Source organism: Chamaea fasciata, unplaced genomic scaffold (assembly GCF_029207755.1).
Source record: "Chamaea fasciata isolate MVZ Bird 193981 ecotype frontalis unplaced genomic scaffold, bChaFas1.0.hap1 SCAF_3, whole genome shotgun sequence".
Classification (NCBI taxonomy): domain Eukaryota; kingdom Metazoa; phylum Chordata; class Aves; order Passeriformes; family Sylviidae; genus Chamaea; species Chamaea fasciata.
Genome location: NW_027094088.1, coordinates 92,107,888 through 92,128,961, shown reverse-complemented (window position 1 = coordinate 92,128,961; position 21,074 = coordinate 92,107,888). Strand labels below are relative to the sequence as shown.

The following is a 21,074-nucleotide window of genomic DNA, read 5'->3' as shown; positions in this document are numbered from 1 at the left end:
CATAATTGAAAGCCTGTCAGTGAAAATGTGTTTTCAAGGAAGATTTGAAGGAAAAAAGGATTCATGAATCAAAGGAAGAAGAATACTGGGTCTGGACATTAGAAAAAGGAGACTATTAAAAGGGGCTAAATAGCCAATAAGCAACTGAAATAAAAGAAAGAATTTCAAGAAAGGCAGAAACAGAATAATTTGTTTAATGTTTAAGTAATGTATAGAGCATTAATTTGACTGAAAAGAAGAGAGAAATCTGCTGAATGGCTCAAACAGGTATCTCTCTTTATGCTTCTACATGCAAAGTAAATTTTGACATACACAAATGTACCATAACCTTGGCTATCAAAACCTTATTGATTTAATTTCTTGGCACACAAATTTTTCAAAGGAGGTCTTTTCAATAAATTTCATATCTTACTTTCTAGACCCTGATATTTATAAGTGTTTGTTCCTTTTTAAAATGAAGGAATAGAGCTAGAATAGATAGTCTTTCCTAAAAAGATTTCTTTTTTTTGGTGAAATCAGGCCATTTCTGTGATTCCTTCCTTAATTTCTGGCTTTTTATGCAGTGCATGTTGAAAGGGCCATTGTGCTTCTGAGGAATGAAAGGGGGAAAGGAAGTGAAAATTAAAGAACCACGGATAAGGCTGAGAATCAGAGTAAAATTTCCTGCTGCATAATACATTCAAAGATTAAAATAATTTGAAAACTAATGTAAATCTATAATAAATCATAAAGCAGAATTCTTTTTCACTGAATTCTATCTAAAACTACTCTTTTTTCGCCCAGTGTTTGTGTGTGTGTGTTTGTTGTGATGGTGGTGGTGGTTTTCCTTTTTTTTTTTAAATAACTTTCTAGTACTTCATTTCAGATCACCATCCAACCCAGAAAAGAAAAACAAATTAACTTCATACATCCTGTACCTGCACTTTTAAGTTTCAGTTTCAAACACAACAGTTCCAGTTGTACTCTTGAAAGCCAGCAAGCAGACTTTTCCTATTCAGGGTAACCAGCAAGATGAGCAAAATCCTAAGTCAGCCATATCGCATTGGTACTAGCTGCTGCTGTTAAATTTTGTTATGACAGCTTCCTCAGTTATACCATCTCCCACTGTGTTCATACTGACATTAAGTAACATGCATGTGGTAAATGCAATACTCCTCACTGTTCCTGCTACAGGGCCCTTGAATAATCTTTGAGCTCTAAAGATCAGAATTTTACAGTTGAAGCATAGTTTATTATTACAGGCAACCACATGCAAAAATCTTATTTTATATGTTGTGCATTACAATGAGAGTCAAAGGAACTCAGACCACCACAGCTATCTGCCCAAAGGAATGCATAACCCTTTAATCTATTTACAACACCATTCTGAAGAGGTTTGCAAGAAGTCAAGCTAACACAGAAATAGAAAGAGAACATTAGTCAGCTAGGTAAGACCACAGAAAACAGCCTGAACCAGAGAGTATTTGCTCTCTGATAGATGTGGATGTTCTTTGGGAATTTCCTTCATCACAATAGGCACTCAGGCTAAGGCAATCAGATTGTTGAACAGTGAAGCATAACACATTGCTGAAGTGAGTGCAGGCAGGCAGGTGGCTGCACTGCTCAGAGGGTAGGACACAAACTCTCTGGTCTTACACTGCAGGTCCCCAGGCAAGTTGGTCTCCTTGGACTGATCATCGTTTTTGGCCATGGCCTTCTCTATGTCATGCTTTTGAGAGAGTTAGTTTGAGAAAGTTAGTGCTCAGGAATCCTTGTGCATCACTGTGCTTGCAGTAATTTGATAGCAGATAGTGCCTGAGGCTTCACGAATTCAAACTCTATGTGATTTACAAATTGCATTTTAAAATGTGTAAGTAATTAATTCCAAACACTTATGGTTATTTTCAAGTTGTAAGCAACTGCACAAAGTGCTGTTTGTATCAGCATAAATGACTACTTGAATTATAAAGCTACAAACATTTGAATCTCTCAGTAGTCAGGAATTAAGTGCTCTGAATTTAGAGAATATGCATCTCATATAAAGTGCACATGCAAAAACATACGGCTGGCACCACTTGACAAAAAATATGTATACTGTATAGATGTGTAGCTTAGCTAAAACAGATAAACATATCCATCAAGTTTATGTATGCAAAAAATCAAAAGTACCACTATGGAAGTCAATGAAAAACCTTTCATTTTTCTTTAAGATAGAAAGAGTAATTTCACCAAAAATAATAATCTGACAATTTCAGTAAGCTGTGTTTTGCATAAATGAATACTGCTTCAAGTGAGATGCAAGCCTTGATGAGCAGATAGCCAAGGATGAAGTAAGAACAAAACCAGTATCTTAGAAAACTTCCTTTGAATTGGTTTAGGTATCTTTTGAACATTCAATCATTTTTACAGGACTTTTCTCTCCTCACCACAGAAACACTTTTCAGAGTGCAATTTTCTATATTCTACATGCCTTTTTTAATGCATTATATAATAAAATTCTTAAGCAAATAAAATAACATTTATTGCATTATAAAAGAAGACAAAGCAAAAAACCTCAATACTAACATAACCTATCAATATTTACTTAGAATTTTCAAAATTAATTTAGAACTTGAATTCAAGTGTTTGAATTGGCTTATCCACTTGGAACATAAATGATAAAAACACATTGTGGTGATTTAAAGTACAAAATTCATAGTAATAAAGTTTTTCCTTATTATGTAATTAGTAGTAATTTCCTCATCTACCACTACGAAAAGCATAAGTGCAATTAAAATCTTGAGTGATATTTTATGAATCGTCATCAAATGACATACTGTCATTTTGAGTCACATTTTGTAAGTCTTATCAATTAAAGAAAATTGCAGTTTTAGAGGGTTCTAAATGAACCATGGGCCTAAATTATTTAGCAAGCTCTATTAAAAGCTTCTCTGAAATAGTTCTGTCTTTATTGAGGCTGCAGAGCACATCCATGTAGAACGATCTGGGGGTTGGGTTGATGGCATGTTGATTGTGAGTCAGCAGGGCCCTGGCAGCCAGGAGGGCCAGCTGTGGTCTGGGGAGCATCAGGCACAGCACTGCCAGCTGGGCAAGCCTGATTGTCCCACCCTGCTTAGCTCTGGAATAGCTCCACCTCAGGTACTGTGCGCACTTCTGGACATCTCAATATATGAAGGACATCAAACTATTGGAGTGTGTGCAGAGGAGGTCTTGAGGGCAAGACTTCGGAGGAGTGGCTGAGGTCCCTTGGCTTGCTCAGCCTGGAGAAGGCTGTGGGATGGCCTCATGAAAGTCTGCACCTTACTCCAGGGAGGGAGATGCTGATCTCTGCCAGGGGACCATCAACAGGACACAAGGGAACAGAATGAATCTGTTTCAGAGGAAGCTCAGATTGGACATTAGGAAAAGGTTCTTCCCTGGGACACCAGCCAGTCCCTGGCTCAGCCTCCCCAGGGAAATGGTCATGGCACAGGCCTGTTGGAGATCAAGTAGCATTGCAATGTTGCTCTTTCTTAGCCATGTGGTTTAATTTCAGGCTTTCAGGGAGTTGGAGTCAAGGATCCTTATGGCTCCCTTCCAACTTGACATTCTATGATTCTAAGATTTATTGAATTCTTCATTAAAAAACATTTTTCTGTACTTTGTGAGAAAGTAGATAATTGTACTTCATTTAAAAAAAATCTTCAGTACAGAGAACATATCTATGAAATGATGAATGATTACTTTCACAAACACATGCTCTGTATATTTTCAAAAAGGCTAATACGAGAAGTTTGGTAATAACTTTTTTAAAATAGGACTTTAAAATTACCATTTTAAAATGTCTTATTGACAAAAACAAAAACAAGCCACAGTATATCAATGAAAAGTTTAAAAATAAATTTTAGCATGCCACTGCCAACTGTCAAGCTTCTAAACTGCAAATTCAGAATGACCAAACAGATCACAAAGTGTTAAAATGGTGTAACATTCATTGTGTTCATCTGATAGCTCATTCATCTAATTTAATTCCAACAGGCAGACAACTATTTAACCATCAAAACATACGTCTCTGCTTCCTTATCTTCTTTACTATTTTAGATTTTTAAAGACTTTATTTTGAATAGGTAAAAGCCAACACCTCTGCTACTTTTCTGTGTTATTAAAAATAGAAACTTGCTAGAAATTGCTTGGGGTTTTTTCTATCATCACTTGAATCCAGATGTACTGCATCTCAGCTAAATGCTGTAATCAGTTTGACTCCCTTTCTCAATTTCTTTTGCTGTTGATCAACTTCACATAAATTACATACTCATTAGACCATGCATCTAAGATTAATTTTATTTCTCTCTACATGGTTGTCAAAGGGCACTTCAAAATAATTTGGATTGCTCTCTAAGTAGAATTTGGGGAGGGGGTTGGTTAAAATCTCAGAAATTATTGTGGTTTAGCAAAACAGAATCTATTTTACATATATTAAATAATCATATTTCTCACATGAAGCTGAAAGTATTTACAAAATAGAAACACACAAATGTTTGGAATTTGTTTAGGGACCTATGGGCAACCATTCCAGCTGCAGCACTACTTTGAACATTTTTAGCCTTGAGATTCCAGTGAGCTTGATCTAAGTAGACCCCACTGGGGTGATTCTACAGCTTTCGGCCCTGGGAATACTGGACTCAGATGCGTAATCTTGCACTGGTTGTTTTTATTTTGTCAATATTTTGCTTTGTTTAGAAACCTTTAATTATTTTTTCTATGATATTAGTTTGCTATATTATAAAAACCTATTTCCTCTCCATCCACTCTGGACAGGACCTCTGATCTATTAGTCAAAAAAGTTACATACTTCAAATAATACAGAAATAGTGATGGACTAATTATTTGCTATCCTGGCAGAAAAGTTCATTTATTAATTGATAGTTTGTACTTCAGAAAACTTAAAATCAAAACCCCAACTCTAACGAATTTTAATGCAAAAACATGGTTTTAAGAGAAAAGAGTTAAATTAAGAAGTCCAAATATTAATCAGCAGTAATCTCATACTCTCTCTCCCAAAAAATAAAAGATCAGTCTTCAGGATATCTTGTAAATATTATCTTCTTCTCCAGTTAAGTATCCTAAACTGCTTTCCAGTGATATGGTTATCCTTCACTTGGGAATATGCTTTTGAAGCTGATAATGATCCCTTAAAGTAATAGTCTACAACAAATGAACAGTAAAGTCATAATTTTAAAGAAAAAAGTGAATAGGCTGAATTCTTTGAGACCAAATTAAGGATTGTTAAAAATTTCAGGGTTTGGGGTTTTTTTAATAGGAAATTTATTCTAGTTATTCTCAGAACTCTATGGGCATTTATCAAATCATTCATCTTTTTATGACTGTCTCTGAGGTTTGTTTTTTCATTTTTTAATAAATGAATCTTTTTCAGATCATAACTTTGCCCATATTGCTTATGGTCAGGCTGAAGGGGTTTTTTTGTTTGTTTTGGTTTTTTGGGGTTTTTTTGTTTGTTTTTTGTTGGTTTTTTGTTTGTTTGTTTTTCTGGTTGTTTTTTTGTTCTTTTGGGGTTTTTTTCCCCAGTCTTTGACTTTACAGCATCATTCTGGATACCTCTGCTATGTTTTCATTGTGCTGGTCATCTCATTTTTTCACTTGTTCTCAGCTTCCAGGCCCCTTATTTCACAGATCAAGTTTTGACCTGGTATCTTTTCGTTTTTTATCAGGTCCCTCCATACCTACTGACACATGGTAGAACCAGAACATCTAAAGATAGATACATGTGTGTGTAAATATATATATATATATACACACACAAAGATATATAAAACTACTTGTATCTGTGTCCTTAAATCTCTTGAGTGTGATCTACTAGTGCTTCACTAGCTTGTAAGAAATTACACAGTATCTTCTTTCCTGAAACACTTCTCTGACTTCTTATTTGACTAGGTAAAATGAAGTATTTTTCTAAATTTCATCTCAATTTAAATACTGGGCCAAATCAGATTATTCTGGAAGTGTACAAAATTGCTCAGATGAGAATCTACTATGTCACTCTAAAAATTAGAGACTATAGAGTGGATATAGGGAAAATATTCTCATTTTATCATATAATGTAACATCAATAAGCAAAATTACTGGAAAATGTTCTTTTTATTTTCCTTTTCATTTTTTTATTGTAAACATGTACACATATGGGATAAGGATGTCCTTTTCTCCACCTTAAACTTATAAAACAGTATTTATCTAAACATCAGAGGCTGAGAAGAAATTAAAACAGAATTGCTTGCTACCTCAGAAGGTATGGATAACAACAAAACCATCAATTTCTGTTTGTTATTGTTTTTTTCAAAAACATCATCTCTGCATCTCTCTAATCAGTTTATTATTCTCTAAGTTAATCATTGACTCTTTTTCCTTTCAGCCTTTATCAAGGAATATCTTTTTTGATTTTAGATATGTAAAAATATACGTGTTTGTGTGTGTGTATGTGTGTATGTAAAAATAAATATTTTTATGACAATATTTCTCCAACAGTAGTTCTTTAATCTGAAACCCGATGAATTATTACTTACTCCTTTTGGACTTTTCTGACATAGGATCTTTTTTACTTTATTGTCTTCTTCATTTTCCCTCCAAAGATGGATGTGTTTTTAATGATAATATATTATATGTTCTTCCCTTCACAGCTATTTTTATTGTGAGAAAAAGCTTACCATTGTAATATCACTAATCCAATTTGTATTCCTAATGTTTGCTTCATAAAAATCTTGACTCAGGCAACTATAATCAACTAGGGATTCTCAAAATTACTGAGAATTGAGAACCTAATTATAAAAAGTTCATTTAGAAGTAGTCAGATATCATAAATCAGCTGTTAGTGGAACTACTGAAGAGAATGAAATTAACTTCCAAAATGTTTCAGAATAGCACTGCACAGTATTTCAACTTCAAGACAAAGAAGGCAAATGTTTTAGGTGATACTATTATGGTAGCTGATATTGAGACAACAAAGAACTTTTCAATTCTCAGGAAAAAAACCCCATATTAACAGCATACAGGTTGGCCAATGATTCGCTCTGAATATTTTTGTAAGTATATAAAAGTATAATTTGTAAATATATTTGTATATACCTATACAATTCTTTTTGCTACGCTTTACTAAAAGGACAAAAAAAGTCAAAACGAAACATCTAAGATCAGACACTGAATGGTCAGAAATTTTTTGTCTCTTTCTGCTTTGTAGCACTAGTAAAAGAAATCTCTGTTGAGAACTGATTGAAATCAATTCAAAAAACAGATCTGGCCTAAATTTTTTTAGGCTTTTTGATTATTAACCCTTGCATTTATTTTGGAGCACAGAAAAGTATGAAATATTTCTTTGCTGTGAGGAATTACAATATAAGAGCCCTCAGTCACAAGTAACCATTACTGGATAGAACAACTGCCCTTTGTTGCTCATGCAAATGGGTACCAATAATAGTGCCAAGGGAGTGGTAGGAGTAGCAGAAAAGGGTATACACAGGGCATGAGAACAGGCTGAAGAGCACAGGAGACGAGAGGGGTTTTCCTTAATACAAGGGGGAAAGTCAGGTAGGAGGATCAGATTCCAGCAGAACAGCACTTTACTAAGGAGCTGGGGCAGGGCCACATGGCTTTGACCTCTCTGACCACAGGGTCCTCTTCAAGGAATGAGGATCTATCTATTTGTCTCTGAATGTAAACTCTGGAGTGTCACTGCTTGAGTTATTAGGGTTTTAAATGGCGTCAATTTTTAGACAGTACATTAGCACACTTTATTTAGCGGTGAAATAGAACCTCAAAATAAATTTATTTAAACTGCTGTTTGTATTTAAAAGATGTTTCATGTCTTCATTTTTTACCTCTGCAAAAAGGGACTGGAAAATCCCACGATGCACCATTCCCAGGACTCACAATACACGTCAACATGGCATGGCCTTCTAGGATGTAACCAGAGATACAGCTATATCGGATTTTATCTCCAATGTTGAATCTGGTTCCATGAAGTACTCCTTTAGGTATTTCTCCTGGGTTGCCACATGTGTGACTAGGTAATACTGTCAAAAGAAAGAATGAAATACATGACAGTTCAAATTTGCAGAATGAAATAATAATACTTGTCCAACAACTATAATTAACTATTTGGCTTTGGGGTTTTTGTTATGTTTTGTTGTGTTTGTTTGTTTGTGGTTTTTGTTTGTTTGTTTGTTTGTTTGTTTGTTTGTTTTTTGTTTTTTTTTTTAAACATGATTCCTTACAGAAATAAGGCGAAATTGGGTCATGGAATGTACTTGTGCAAAACATTGCAGTTTTTAATAGATATCAAAATTTTCAAAGCTAATTTCAAACTCAGTTCTTGGTTTAACAATCCTTCAATGAAGCTCTTTACAGATCTATTTTCAAACAGTGTCCTACATATCTTGCTGCTTTTCTTTGAATGGAGTGAAAGAAGTTTTTATTTAATTCCACCTTGTAAATATTGCAAAGATATTCATACAGCCATCCATAATTATGGATGCAGGCAGTAGAAAGCTCTTTATGTACAGTTTTCATTTGGGTGGTGAAATAGAAGTTTAATAGAATCCAATAATTAACTGTTCTCTGACAGTAAATTAAAGCCTCAAGTATATAAAAAAAAGTTTGTTTTTCATCCTAGCTTCACATTAGTTCAGGTTCTGGAAAATAAATTAAGTCAATATTTGTTAAAAGAAACAGAAAATATGAAGGGAACTAAGCAGTTACATTGGGAAAAAATGGACACATTTTCTTCTTTTTTATTGCAGAAGCTTACTACCATTTTTTAATATTAGTTATTTGAAAGAGGTTGTCTGCAAAAGTTATCATCTTAAAGATGATACTCCTCCACCTACAAAAAAACAAAAATGTGTGTAGGGGAGAAGGAAAATGGAATTGGTTTTGTTCTCAAACTTCTTTGAAAGTTTTTAATGGCACACCATTCTATTAGCTGAAGTAGTACAAATTAAAATTCTTTCATTTCCCTTAGAGAAAAAACAAATAAGTGCAGGGAGCTAAAATGTGTCATCAGCAGAGCACAGAAGCTAAATGCACATCAAAGAAATGGTGGTCTGAAAAGCTCACGTATAATTCAGGTATAATTTCGGAAACCACATGTTTGATAAACAAATCCTTCCACCCCACACTTCCTCTTCTTTCTTACTCAACCCATCTGCAGAATCAACAGAACCATACCAACCTCTAACCTGCATGTTGAGAGGATTAATTGCTCAATACAAGCATATCCTCAGAATGTTTTTAAAGCATTATATCAATATATCAATAATGATTATGCCCCATTATATATACCATGTAAATTCAACTAATGAATGCACGCCCTTAATTCATTACTCAGTCACAGTAGCATTTAAATAATAGTAATTGCACTTAATTAACAAGCCAAGTTATATAAAAAATTTTGAAAAGGTCAAGAAACATAAAGATAAAAAAATTAGAAGAGAGAACACTCTCACTTACAACATAATTTTATTATAAAAATACCAAAATATTCTATAAATGTTAGCAAGGAAACAAAAATCACCTAAGACTCTAATGAATGATGAGTTAGACATATGTTCTATTCATTGCTGATCAAAGATCTAAGATTTCTTGAATTAAGGAAACTCATTAAGGTTGTTTGTAAATAGCTACCAAAGGTAGAAGCAAACATTATGATACTTGGTTTATTTTGCACTGTTTCAGCAGGTTTAGCAGAATAAGGTATGTCTTAGGATGTGCTCACTCACATTGTTAAAAAAGTCTCTGTTTGATTCACATGCATGAGAAAGATTACATATAAAATATAGTGCTTACATATAAAATAAAGACATAGAAATAATTGGAATAAAACAAAGATACTGATTTGTATTCCAAAAAGCTGAAAACAATGACCTATTATAAACTACAGAGTATATTGCTATAGGTTATTACATGATTTTAGCACTACAGAAAATGCCACCTCTCTTTTTTCAAATTCTCCCGTTTTTGCTGCCTTAGTCATGACAGGTTAACACAGGCATTTGTTCAGTGAAAGCCAAACAAATAAAAATTTGTTACCTCCTTTGATACAGGAGAATTGTTGGATTTGAGACAAAAAGTTCTTTATGTTATTTTCTGATCGAAACATTTTTACAAACAACTGTAAATGGAAGTAGTTTCATGAAAAGATCTGATGCATGCAGAAAAAATGTATACAATCCAAAAGCCAGCTTCTATTTTTTGTAAGAGGGTGTTCTATAAGAAAAAAAAAAAAACCTGCATTTTTCAAAGCTACTATGAATTCTGATAAACTGCCTTCCCAAGGAAACACATCACAGAAAATCTACATCTGCCATGTAAATAACAACTGTCATTGGCTAACTGTTCAAACTGTATTGCACCAAGTCAGTCTTGTATCTCTGTAAAGTCTCCTACAATGTTTACCTGCATCATCTTAACCACTACCTCTGTCAAGAACTCCAGATAAAATGGTACTTGGCATCCTGAAACTGGCATGCACTTTACCACAACATCCTAAAGCCCAGTAAAAAATGAGTGATCTGAGAATGACAGCCATACTCAATAATACATGTAATAGCTTACAGGACTTCACTTTTCAAGATCAAGCAAGCATTCAACTACATTATTTATGTGCTTTTCTAAAACTTTGACTGAAGTATATTGAGATAGACAGAGTTTCATCTGCACTGTTTCTATTCTAGACCCAAGACGAATTAGCCTTTGAAGGTTCCTAACAGTGAACAAAATAGTTTAATCTCTGGTTTATGAAGATTCTAGCTGACCAAAGCTATCATATGCATCCATCAAGCTTTAAATTCATTGCCAAATTTTCAGTAAAAGACCCATATTTTTCCACAGAGTTACTGAGGTCTACTAAGTAGACCTAAGTATAAGATTGCAGTCACAGGCTCTTGACTCATTAAATAGTTTGATGTTTACTACATATTGAGAACTATTACAAACTATACTACACTGAAGCCTTTAAGATAATGGATTTTTTTTTATATAGAACTAGAGTGCTCTCACCATGCTTCATGTCCTTTTTTTTTCACCCAAGTCCTTTCCAACTTCGGGAAAAAAAAAGTAATTACAGTGCTTGAAGAAGAATCTTTGTAGTCTTGGTATTTAATCTTAGCAAAAATATGCACAGTGGGATAGCCAAGGATGTCTTTCTCCAATTTCCTCAAGTGGAGTCTATATTCACCATTCAAACTGACATAAAAACCCCTATATACTTCACTTCCTAGCAATGATCAATCTGTAGCACTGCTTATTAATTAAGATTTTTTTCATTAAATCAAGTCAAAATATAGGCCTTCCTCATACATTACCTCTATCTTCCTGGACAGAAGAAATTTTTAACAAATGCACATGATCAAAATCCATACCGCAAGAAAAAAAAAAAAAAAAAAAAAAAAAAAAAAAAAAAAAAAAAAAAAGAGAGAGAGAGAAGCTCTAAAATGCCAAAGGTTTAACTTCCTATTCAAATTAACTATCATGCTAATTTTTTTCAGAAAAGCATTCAAAACATTACAAACATTACAACCTATATGCTAAAATGTAATGCCAATATTTGTTATGAGACAGAAGCAAAAGGCTACAACATAGCAGAACTAAAAACTAGTAGAAAAAATGGCAGCTTGCTGATATATGAATTTTCAATTAAAGGTTGTTAAATAAACTCATATTTAAGAAATTACTCATTCTTAAGTGGTGTGTATCAGAATATTTATTTATACATCCTTTTCAAGACTTTTTCTAAGGCTAAACTATCTATTTATTTGCAACACAGGCCACTTGAAAGAATATTGACACCTTAAACATGGTGATCTTTTGCTTTCAACTATGAAGAGTTTCCTTCATTTTTTTTAATATATTAGACTTCGTCATCTACCTCTTTCTGATTTATCATAACAAAGAAACCACCTAAAATTAAACAGCAGTGGAAAGAAAACCAAACCAAAATATAAATGGTGGCTGCTACTGGACTGAATAAACTCCTGAAGGACTATTTCAGCCAAGTTTTCTTACTACGGTCTCCACACTGGAATGCAAGAGTATTTAAATATGCAATAAGCAATGCCTAAAATTTTTCATGTGTTCAAGCAGTGCCACTGTCGATGCCACTTCATGGCATCATAATACCGGCAATGTAATGTCCTGATTTGAAAAGATTTTTCTTCTATTTTGGTATAAGAAGTTGAGGTAAAAAAAGATATGTTCTAATAAATCCTGAAGGATTTGAGGTCTCTGGCAGCCCAATTCATATTAATTGTTACATAAATAAGGCATCTGGATTTGAAAGCAGTTACAAAAGTATGAAAATTAACTTCCCAACCTTTGCTGAAGTTAGTAATCAGAGGCTCAATTTGACAATAATTTTCAGGAGAAATAACAGATTTTTTTTTTTTTCTCAGATGTCACAATCATCAACTATATTGCAAAGATTGCCTAGAGGCCTTAGCAGCAAAAAGCTCAAACTGCTTATGTCAGTTAAAATTATGTCAGTTTCACCCTTCTATGAACCAGTTGCTCAGCTTATATAAGCCACACACAGTAGCTGGAACTTGACAGCAACAATTCAGAAAGCAGCTTAATGCCAATTAGGAAAAATAGGAAGGGGAAACAAGAAAGAAAAGGAGCTAAGTAAATGTTTTTCCTCCATTTATTTCAATATCTTTACCCGGCTTTACAAGCATATATTACATTTTCTATTTTTCCTGTTGTTACTGAAAGAGCTGCAAAAGTTTTCCATGTTGCACTTAAGTTTAGCCAAACATAAACTTGATGACCTTTTGCTGTTCCATAGTCCCTCTGCTACAGTCCCCTGAGTATCTTCTAACATTACCTTAAATTGGTGGTCACAGACAAAACTACACACAAAGAAAAAGTGTAAGTTAGGAGGAAGTGAGATAGTCCTTTGATACCAATGACAACTTTGGAATTACACCACTGGCAGGGACTTCAGCAGCTCTGTGGAGAAAATCAGGGGTTCAGAAAATTTCAGGGCATATGTCAAGATGTTCAGTAGGTGTGAGGCACAGCCCATCATACCCTGTCCACATGGCTACAGCAAGAGGTGCATTTTGCTATTTCATGCATGTATAGAAGGCATAAATTCAACTGTATTTAAAGTTACAGAAGAAGAAAACAGTTTTTGAGGAAGGTAATTACTCATAAAAACAGAACACAATAAGCTCACAAATAGGAGATTAAAAAAGCTAAATTTTCTTGCAAGAATGGAATTGAAACTGAAGTCTCTACTCAGCAAACTGAGTATCTTTTCCACGTTTTAACTTTCAGTTCAACATTAGACTGGAAGAGCTAACGTTGAGTTGTTAATGGTAAATTATGCAAAGAATTTTCACCTTTATTCACTTCAAAATGAAATGAGGAAATTTTTCTGAACTCCAGAGTTACAAATAATCATGATCAGAATCTACTACTAGAAGGGTAGTACGAAAATGTCATTTGCACATGTGCACATACACACACCCACACAGACACAACTAACCTCTGAAAACTTTACTCTGCAAGTTGCCTAATATCAAATTTACATACTTATTAAAAATTATTTCATCAAAAATTAATGGATTTTGCTAGGTTTACTCTAGGCAAAGGAAGAGTTCAATCATAGAAACAAAAACATATGAAGTGCAAGTTCATGGAATACCTGAAAATTAAGCCATATTTACACTACAAGGTGTCAAATGCAATGTTCAGGGGTCTACATGGCACAGCTATGTACTTATTATAGCATTCAGCATGGTTCTCTGTTTATCTGCTGGCAAGCTTTTAGTTCAGACTGTCTTTGTAGGGCCTACTTGCAATTTTTTTCTTAAAATAATCCAAACAAAACAAAAACCTACCCAGTCTATTGGGTGACAGAAATAAAGCTGTTATGTTTATATTTGCTATCTTATTTTTATACAGTCCCAAGATCAGAAGAAATTTCTCTCCTGTTACATGCTAATTTCTGTATTTTTGCACACATGAACCATTGCAATATTTGCTAAATAAAAGGCTTAAATTGCACCACTTTTGAAAGATACAGCTTTCTTGTTTTACAAGCATTTACCAAACTGTGTTTGTCCATCTTTAAGGATGTGCAAAATTGTATTGGATTGAAAGCTATGAAAATCATTTAGGAGTATACAGCACCTTTAAAACTTTAATACATCTTTTGCATTAAGATTGATATTTTAATTTTCTTTTGCAGGTAATAACCAAAGATTGATGGATTTTATTTTTAGTGTGTTCACTTTTATTATGTAATAAATGTCTTGCTGTTGGTTATAAGATCATAAAAGTCAATATCATACAAACAATGCCAGAAAACTCTCAAGTGCAAAGGCAATCAGAAGTTAGAGCTGAAACTTTCTATTTCCTCATACTTATTTTGCCTCAGACATACTGCTCACTTTCCTAGGTAAACTGAGATCGGCAAGCAGTATTCTAAGTTTTTAGATCTCTCTTGAAAGAGGAGAACAAGTGGAGCATGACAGTCCAGACCAGGACTGTACAAAGTATTTGAGGCTGTGCAAAATTTATAAACAGAAAATCTGCCAGCAATCAGAAATCAAAAGTAATTAGTAATTTTTTAAAAAATATCAAAATAACGCCCTTCCATCTCCTCTAAAATGTTCAGTGTATTTTATGGTCTGTCTTCCAGTTTGTCAGTACAATCATGAGAAATACGCACAGTATCTGCCCTTTGTATTCTGAGAAAAACCTTCTAGCAAGGAAAGAACTCCTGTCTTCTCACTTATCCTTCCACAGCATTCAATTTCCAAACTGTTAACAACAAAAATGTAATTGGAAGACTACCTCTAGTTCATCACCTCATGTATGTTAACAAATAAATTCAATAAAATAACTTTTTTAACCTGACCACTTCTGAGAAGCCCATTTGACAAAAGACCTACATTCATTTTTAAAAAAATAGTCCATCCTATCCTTGAAATCTCCGGGGACATGAGGGTGAAAACAACAATATTTCTGTGTGATAAAAGAGGTACTTATCAAGCAAAAGGATAAGTAAAAGAAACTGTTACAACCTTATGTGAAGACCCGCATACAAATCTGATTACCCATGTTCAAATTAGAGTAATTGAATGTGAATCAAATGCAGAGCAAGACTCCTTAAGTGATGAAGAGCTAGAAAACTTTTTAAGAGGATACTGGAAGGTTTTTACAAGCCAGAATCTGAGAAACGAAGATTAAAATGCAGTCACCATGAAGACACTGGAAGGCAAACACCAGGTCATAAGAAATATTGTACCAGCTCTGAAAGCAAGGTTGGAAAAAAAGGAGAACAAATCACAATTACAAGCAGGTTCAAAATGAGATGCGTTCTTAGTGGAAAAATAAACTACTGGGTAGTTTCCATGCAGTCATACGGAGAGAGGAGAATGGGGGTAGTGTAACTAGTCTGAAGCTGACCTAAATTTTAAAATACTTTTAAATAACAGTTATTCCCTGTATATTAAGGAGCCTCATCAATAAATAAAGAAGCTTCCTCATGTAGCTGACATAACTGGAGACAAAAGGTCTAAAAGGCCCACTTGCAGATGTCCTGTCCTGTCAGCCTGCCAAGACACAGGTGTTTGGGCCTGACAACTGAGACACTTAAAACTGAATTTGACAGAGAATAAGGAAGTTAATTGACTTCTCTCTTTACATGGAAAGGCACATTTATTTGAAGATGGAAGACAGGAATGTGCCAAGTTTATCTTGGTATACTAACACGACGAAAGAAAATATATTGCACAATAAAGATTTTTTATATTCTTGTTACTATTAAAAATGCAGTGAGTTTAAAAAGATTTATATATATCTTATGCAAGTATAATAAATTTTACACATCTAGCAATTTGAAGACTTTTTTTTCTTTTTTTTTTCCCTGGAATCTCTTGACACACGAATCTGTTTGAGAGTTATATACAAAGACAAAAGAAAAAGATCACACTTCCTTAGGGCAAGAAAAGAAGATACATACTACAACTGTACAGATGAATTGTGAATAAAAACTGCTGGAAAGAGATTTCACGATATTCTCTTTATTGCTTTCAACACTCTCTGCAATGATTGTTGCTACTAAATAAAATTAGATTTTGAATTATTAAGACCTGCCATATAAGGAAAGGACAGTAATTTTAAGAGAATAAGACATGAGCTTACTCTTCTTTAAGTTTTAAAGTTGCAATAATATTGCATACAAATCTTGTAGATACACTCCAAATGATACTTGTTAAATAAAATCAAAATTCTTTATGTTTCAGCAAAATACATTCAAGAAGAAAAAAAATCTTGAAATCTGGACAGATAAAGCTTAATGCAGAGTATCTAGTCTCCTGTATTATTTGATAAATACAAACTGCAGGACTCATATGTACCACATTTTTGTTCTCAAGCCTAACTAGTTAGAGGTCAGGGAAAAATCTCACAGGGCTGAGAGACAAGAAAAGAAGCAATGGCAGATTAAATTTGGAAAATACCAGTTTTAGTAATACATACGCTACTGATGATTTAATAGAGGCTTATCTTCAGCTAACACCAGCTTGCCATCACACCTGCAGACCCTTATTACTAGTTAAAGTAAGGCAATTTCCTTTCTTTCTTTCTTTCTTTCTTTCTTTCTTTCTTTCTTTCTTTCTTTCTTTCTTTCTTTCTTTCTTTCTTTCTTTCTTTCTTTCTTTCTTTCTTTTCTTTCTTCCTTCCTTTCTTCCTTCCTTCCTTCCTTTCTTCCTTCCTTTCTTCCTTCCTTTCTTCCTTTCTTCCTTTCTTCCCTTTCTTTCTTTCTTTCTTTCTTTTCTTTCTTTCTTTTCTTTCTTTTCTTTCTTTTCTTTCTTCTTGATTTGCTGTTTATTCAGATGACCAAAGCTCCCTTCTCTGGTTCAGGCACTCCCTCAATTCTGCCACTGTGGTGGCTTTTTGCAAAGTTGGACTGTGGACTCTCACAAGCTTTCCAGAACTATTCTCTTTGTGCTTAACACTTTAATAAGTGGCATTACATTGCCCCCAGAGACTTCAAACTTTATCTTGCTAACAGACAATCATAAGGCAAATTTTTAAGAGGAATTCAATATAGCATACAAGCCCCCTGTCTGTACCCGTAATTGAAAATGAAAGGAATTGGGACCTGTAGTTAAGTCCTAAAAATGTAGTACAGCAAATTTCATGGCACTAACTTTTTCTTCATGTTCCTTAGCAATACAGTGTCAGAAAAAAAAAGGCTCCATCCTGTCCTTGTCCCTGGTCAATGCTAAGAATTGTCTTGCACACAGGTCAAAAACAGGAGTCTGTATGGATGACAGCATTGCAGTTCTCAAGCCCCTGCAGTCCAAGTCCTTCCAGTTTCTTGAAGGAATGTTGATTGATTTTTTTCCCTCTCCTAGTTCCATGCTTTTTTCAGTTGCCATTGTTAGAAATTCTTGTGATAACAGAAATTCAGAAATTCATTTTCAATTCAGTCCTCATTTGTTCTTAGATAATGGCATCTGAAAACTACGGGAATTAGGAAGACTTTGTCTGGTTAGCTCTTACTTAAACAAGTAGGCTCTTACTTAAACAAGGGTGATATGTACCATGCTCACCACTCTGGCTGTATGGAAAAATAGAAATATAAAGGCAGGAGAAGAATTTGCCATCTTAAAAGCTTCAGTTATAGAAGAATTATAAATATCTTACTACCAGGGAAGTCCTCAAGTAACATACATTTCAATGTGCAGCACTTTGTGGAACTTAATGGAACTTACTAGTGAGTATTTTGCACTCCACAGCTATAGCCTGTGAAAAGTTAACATATTCTTGATAAAAATACCAATTTTAATGTGAGTTTAGAAAGTTCAAAGTTTATAAACTTTCATGATTTAGATTAATTCAGAGGGAAAAAAGATTCACCAATTAATTGGTGTTATGCACGTCTCACAATATGCAACAGATGTTTTGTATTTAACCAGACAAAATGAGGCAGGGGGGGCTCTTTAAAACAGCAAATTCTGTCACCAAACCTCTGTTTTAACACAACAACATGATTTTCTGTTGCTTATTTTCAGCTCTTTTAGCTGGTTTCTTTTTTCTTATAGTGACTTACACAAACAATCTATAAATAAATGAGAAGAACTGATCTGGCTTTGTAAAGAAAAGAAAAATCTCTCCAACACACACGCAATTGCATGTTTGGCAGGATGACTAAGCTGCAGTGGGTAACACCACTGAGATGCTGCTTTGCTGCAGTGTGGGAATAAGAATTAAGAACATCAAAAAGAAAACAAGTTCAGAAAGCAAAATGAACTGCATTATGAAGCCATAATCCAAAGTTTCTTAATGACACCTGCTTTCTATAAAGTAGATTCCTTGTATGGTGGGTAGAACAAATACCTGGTGAAAGGGGTCATGCACAAATGGGAGAAGGAGAAACAAGAACAGAAAGATCAAAACCCTTCATATGCAATTTTACATTATGTTGTTCTTGGTACCCTAATTAATTAGGAAAATTATTATTTTAAGGACCAAATATTTTAAAGACCTTACATTGATTTTGATTTTCTTTTTCCTCAATTTTCTCTTTCCTAAATTTTCTCCTCAGCAAAATGAAGTAGCACTTTCAGAACTTCTGAAATCTCTGTCATGTAAGCACATATTTTAGCATGTATTTATTAGGTGACAATATGTGCTATTTCTAGAAATGAGCTGTGACCCATCATGCTAATCCATCCTAAAGTGTTTCTTTGGTTCAGGAGATTTTTTTATAGTCAGTTTTGACATGAGAAATCTTAAAAGCTCCTACAAAAGCTCTCAAGCTTTACTCATGCCAGGCTGATATGCCTATCCATTATGTGTGAGCACTTGGCTAGAAATACTTCTGCACTGATGGGACAAGGAACCAGGAATCTAGAGAAAGGAAGTTACTTAAATCCACTGCAAACCAAAATTAAGTACTGTGGTGTTAAAATGCTTCATTTTGTTTGCATTCTACATTAAAAGAAAATGAATGGCAAAGTTTCATTATATCCTTTTAATTAAATACATAATCAGAAAAAGGAAATAAAAATATTAAACGCCAAATGTCACAGGTTCAGTCTTCTTATGATGACCTGTAGTTGTTCCCAGGAGAAGAATTAGATTGCTAAAAGTGAAACATATAACTAAGTATATAACTTTGCAAGTAGCTGAAGGGTGGCAGTGAGTGGCCAGATTTTCTAGACTTTTCCTCTGAAACATTTGGTGTAAAATTCCCTTGAAATTTCTAAAGCACCTGGCTCCAAAGGCCTGAAATTGATTTGCATTAGATCACAGTGATTCTTAATGAGCCAAGATTTCCTAACCTGTAGTTACAAATCACCACTTCCCTTTTTTTTTTTAATCTTACTCTCAAACTCATTTAACAAAACTGACCATTTGGAGACCACACAAATAATGTTCTGCACCCAACTAAAGTCCATAATGGTCCAATTTGTAGTTTATTTGTTCAATAATAGTCTAATCAAAACCTATTCTGTAGAGGACTAACTCTCAGGACCATCTAGATCTGAAGATGACTTAGATTCTCATCTACTTCTTCTTAGGAGATTCTGGCTGTAACTGATACTTAGACACAATTTTAAAAATTTCCATGCATTCTCCAACTCTGCTATTCTTTTGGGACTCTAACATTGTCAAAGTGGTAAAAAAACAAACAAACAAAAAACCAAAAAAAACCAACAACAGAAAAAACAGAAGAAAATCACTAATTCTTTGCAACGTTTTCATGTACTATGACATTCTGTCCACTTTGGTTGTCATTGTATATTTTAACCATAAGCACAAAACAGCACATAGAACACCAACAGATATTTTCATACACCTCACTGTTGTCACAATCTTGGCAGCAAAATTAGTTTTGTGGCTATTTAAACAATGAAGCCATCTGTGAGGCTGATGCCGTATCAAATGAAGTTTACTTTACTGCAATACTTGTTCAGTGTGCAGCTCAAGAAGATTGTCTGCTGTTATTTGTCTAAAAGATTATTTACTGCAAGCAAGGAAAGAGAGTTTAATACTGAAATTGTCGCAGAACTCATTAATTTCATGTTTGTTTCTGTACTACAATTATGCAAGAGGGTAAGGCTGTTCTCTAAATCTTAAAAAAATAGTCTCGTCTACTCAAAAGCAAAAATGACTGTGTTTCACTGGAGACCGTGTTGCACTTCCAGACTTCACATAAAAGTGAGTCACTAGGCCAGGCTAAGGAGATATGATGACTGCACTGTACACTAAAACTGAATGGAACTGAGGCCAGCTGGCACATTATTACCAAACTTTCTGAGCCTGCAAAATAGGATGGCTGTGTCCAGATTGCTTGCTCAGAACAGTCACCAGGCTGTAGCAGCTTCTGAATCATTCCTAAGAGTTGTTCAGGAAAGTGCTATTTGGCCTAAACAAAACTCATGCTGTGATCCATCCAACAACAATATAGATGGCTGTCAATGCCACTGCCCACGTCCTGACGGGATATATTGTCCTGTAGACAAGGACACTGGGCCTGTACCAACGGCTCACTCACTCCAGACAAGGAAGAGAAAGACTATCAGTACCTCCTGTGGTAGATGGAACTCAACTTTTGGGCGGATGTGTGATCACTATTGTTCTTCTTTGCTATCTGTTAGAGTATTTTGCTCCTGTTTAGTTTATTAATAACTCTATGATACATCCCACAGTGAACAGAAAGAAGCACTAAGACGATCTTTCCCTTTACAATGATCATGCAGGGAGAAATCATAAATTTATCTCTGCTGCCGTCTCTGATGGAATGGGACAACCTTCTCACACATAACCAAGGAGCTTTTGGGGTTTGCTTTCAACATATACTTATCCCTGCCTGCCTAAATATCCAAACAAGAGAAAATGAAAAAAACAGCTAAAAATACATCCCCATAGGATATGAAAGAAGGAAGCAAGGATAAAACCTGCACTGTACTGACAGCAAGGATCATATCTGCGCAAATGCAAAAGACTTAAATAGATCAAATAGGCTTTTTTTCCCCCCTAAGGCTTTCATACCACTCTGTCACCTGGAGATGTTAACCTGTTGAATA

General features: G+C 34.4%; 1 protein-coding gene across 1 annotated transcript in view; it reads right to left on the bottom strand.

The window, feature by feature from the left end:
• The window catches only part of CSMD1 (CUB and Sushi multiple domains 1), a 1,082,532-nt gene that overhangs the window by 522,231 nt on the left and 539,227 nt on the right, over positions 1 to 21,074 (bottom strand). Inside the window, exon 4 of the mRNA XM_066179810.1 lies at positions 7,845 to 8,039. Within this exon, the coding sequence (XP_066035907.1) occupies positions 7,845 to 8,039 (195 nt within the window). The remainder of the gene's footprint in view (positions 1 to 7,844; positions 8,040 to 21,074) is intronic.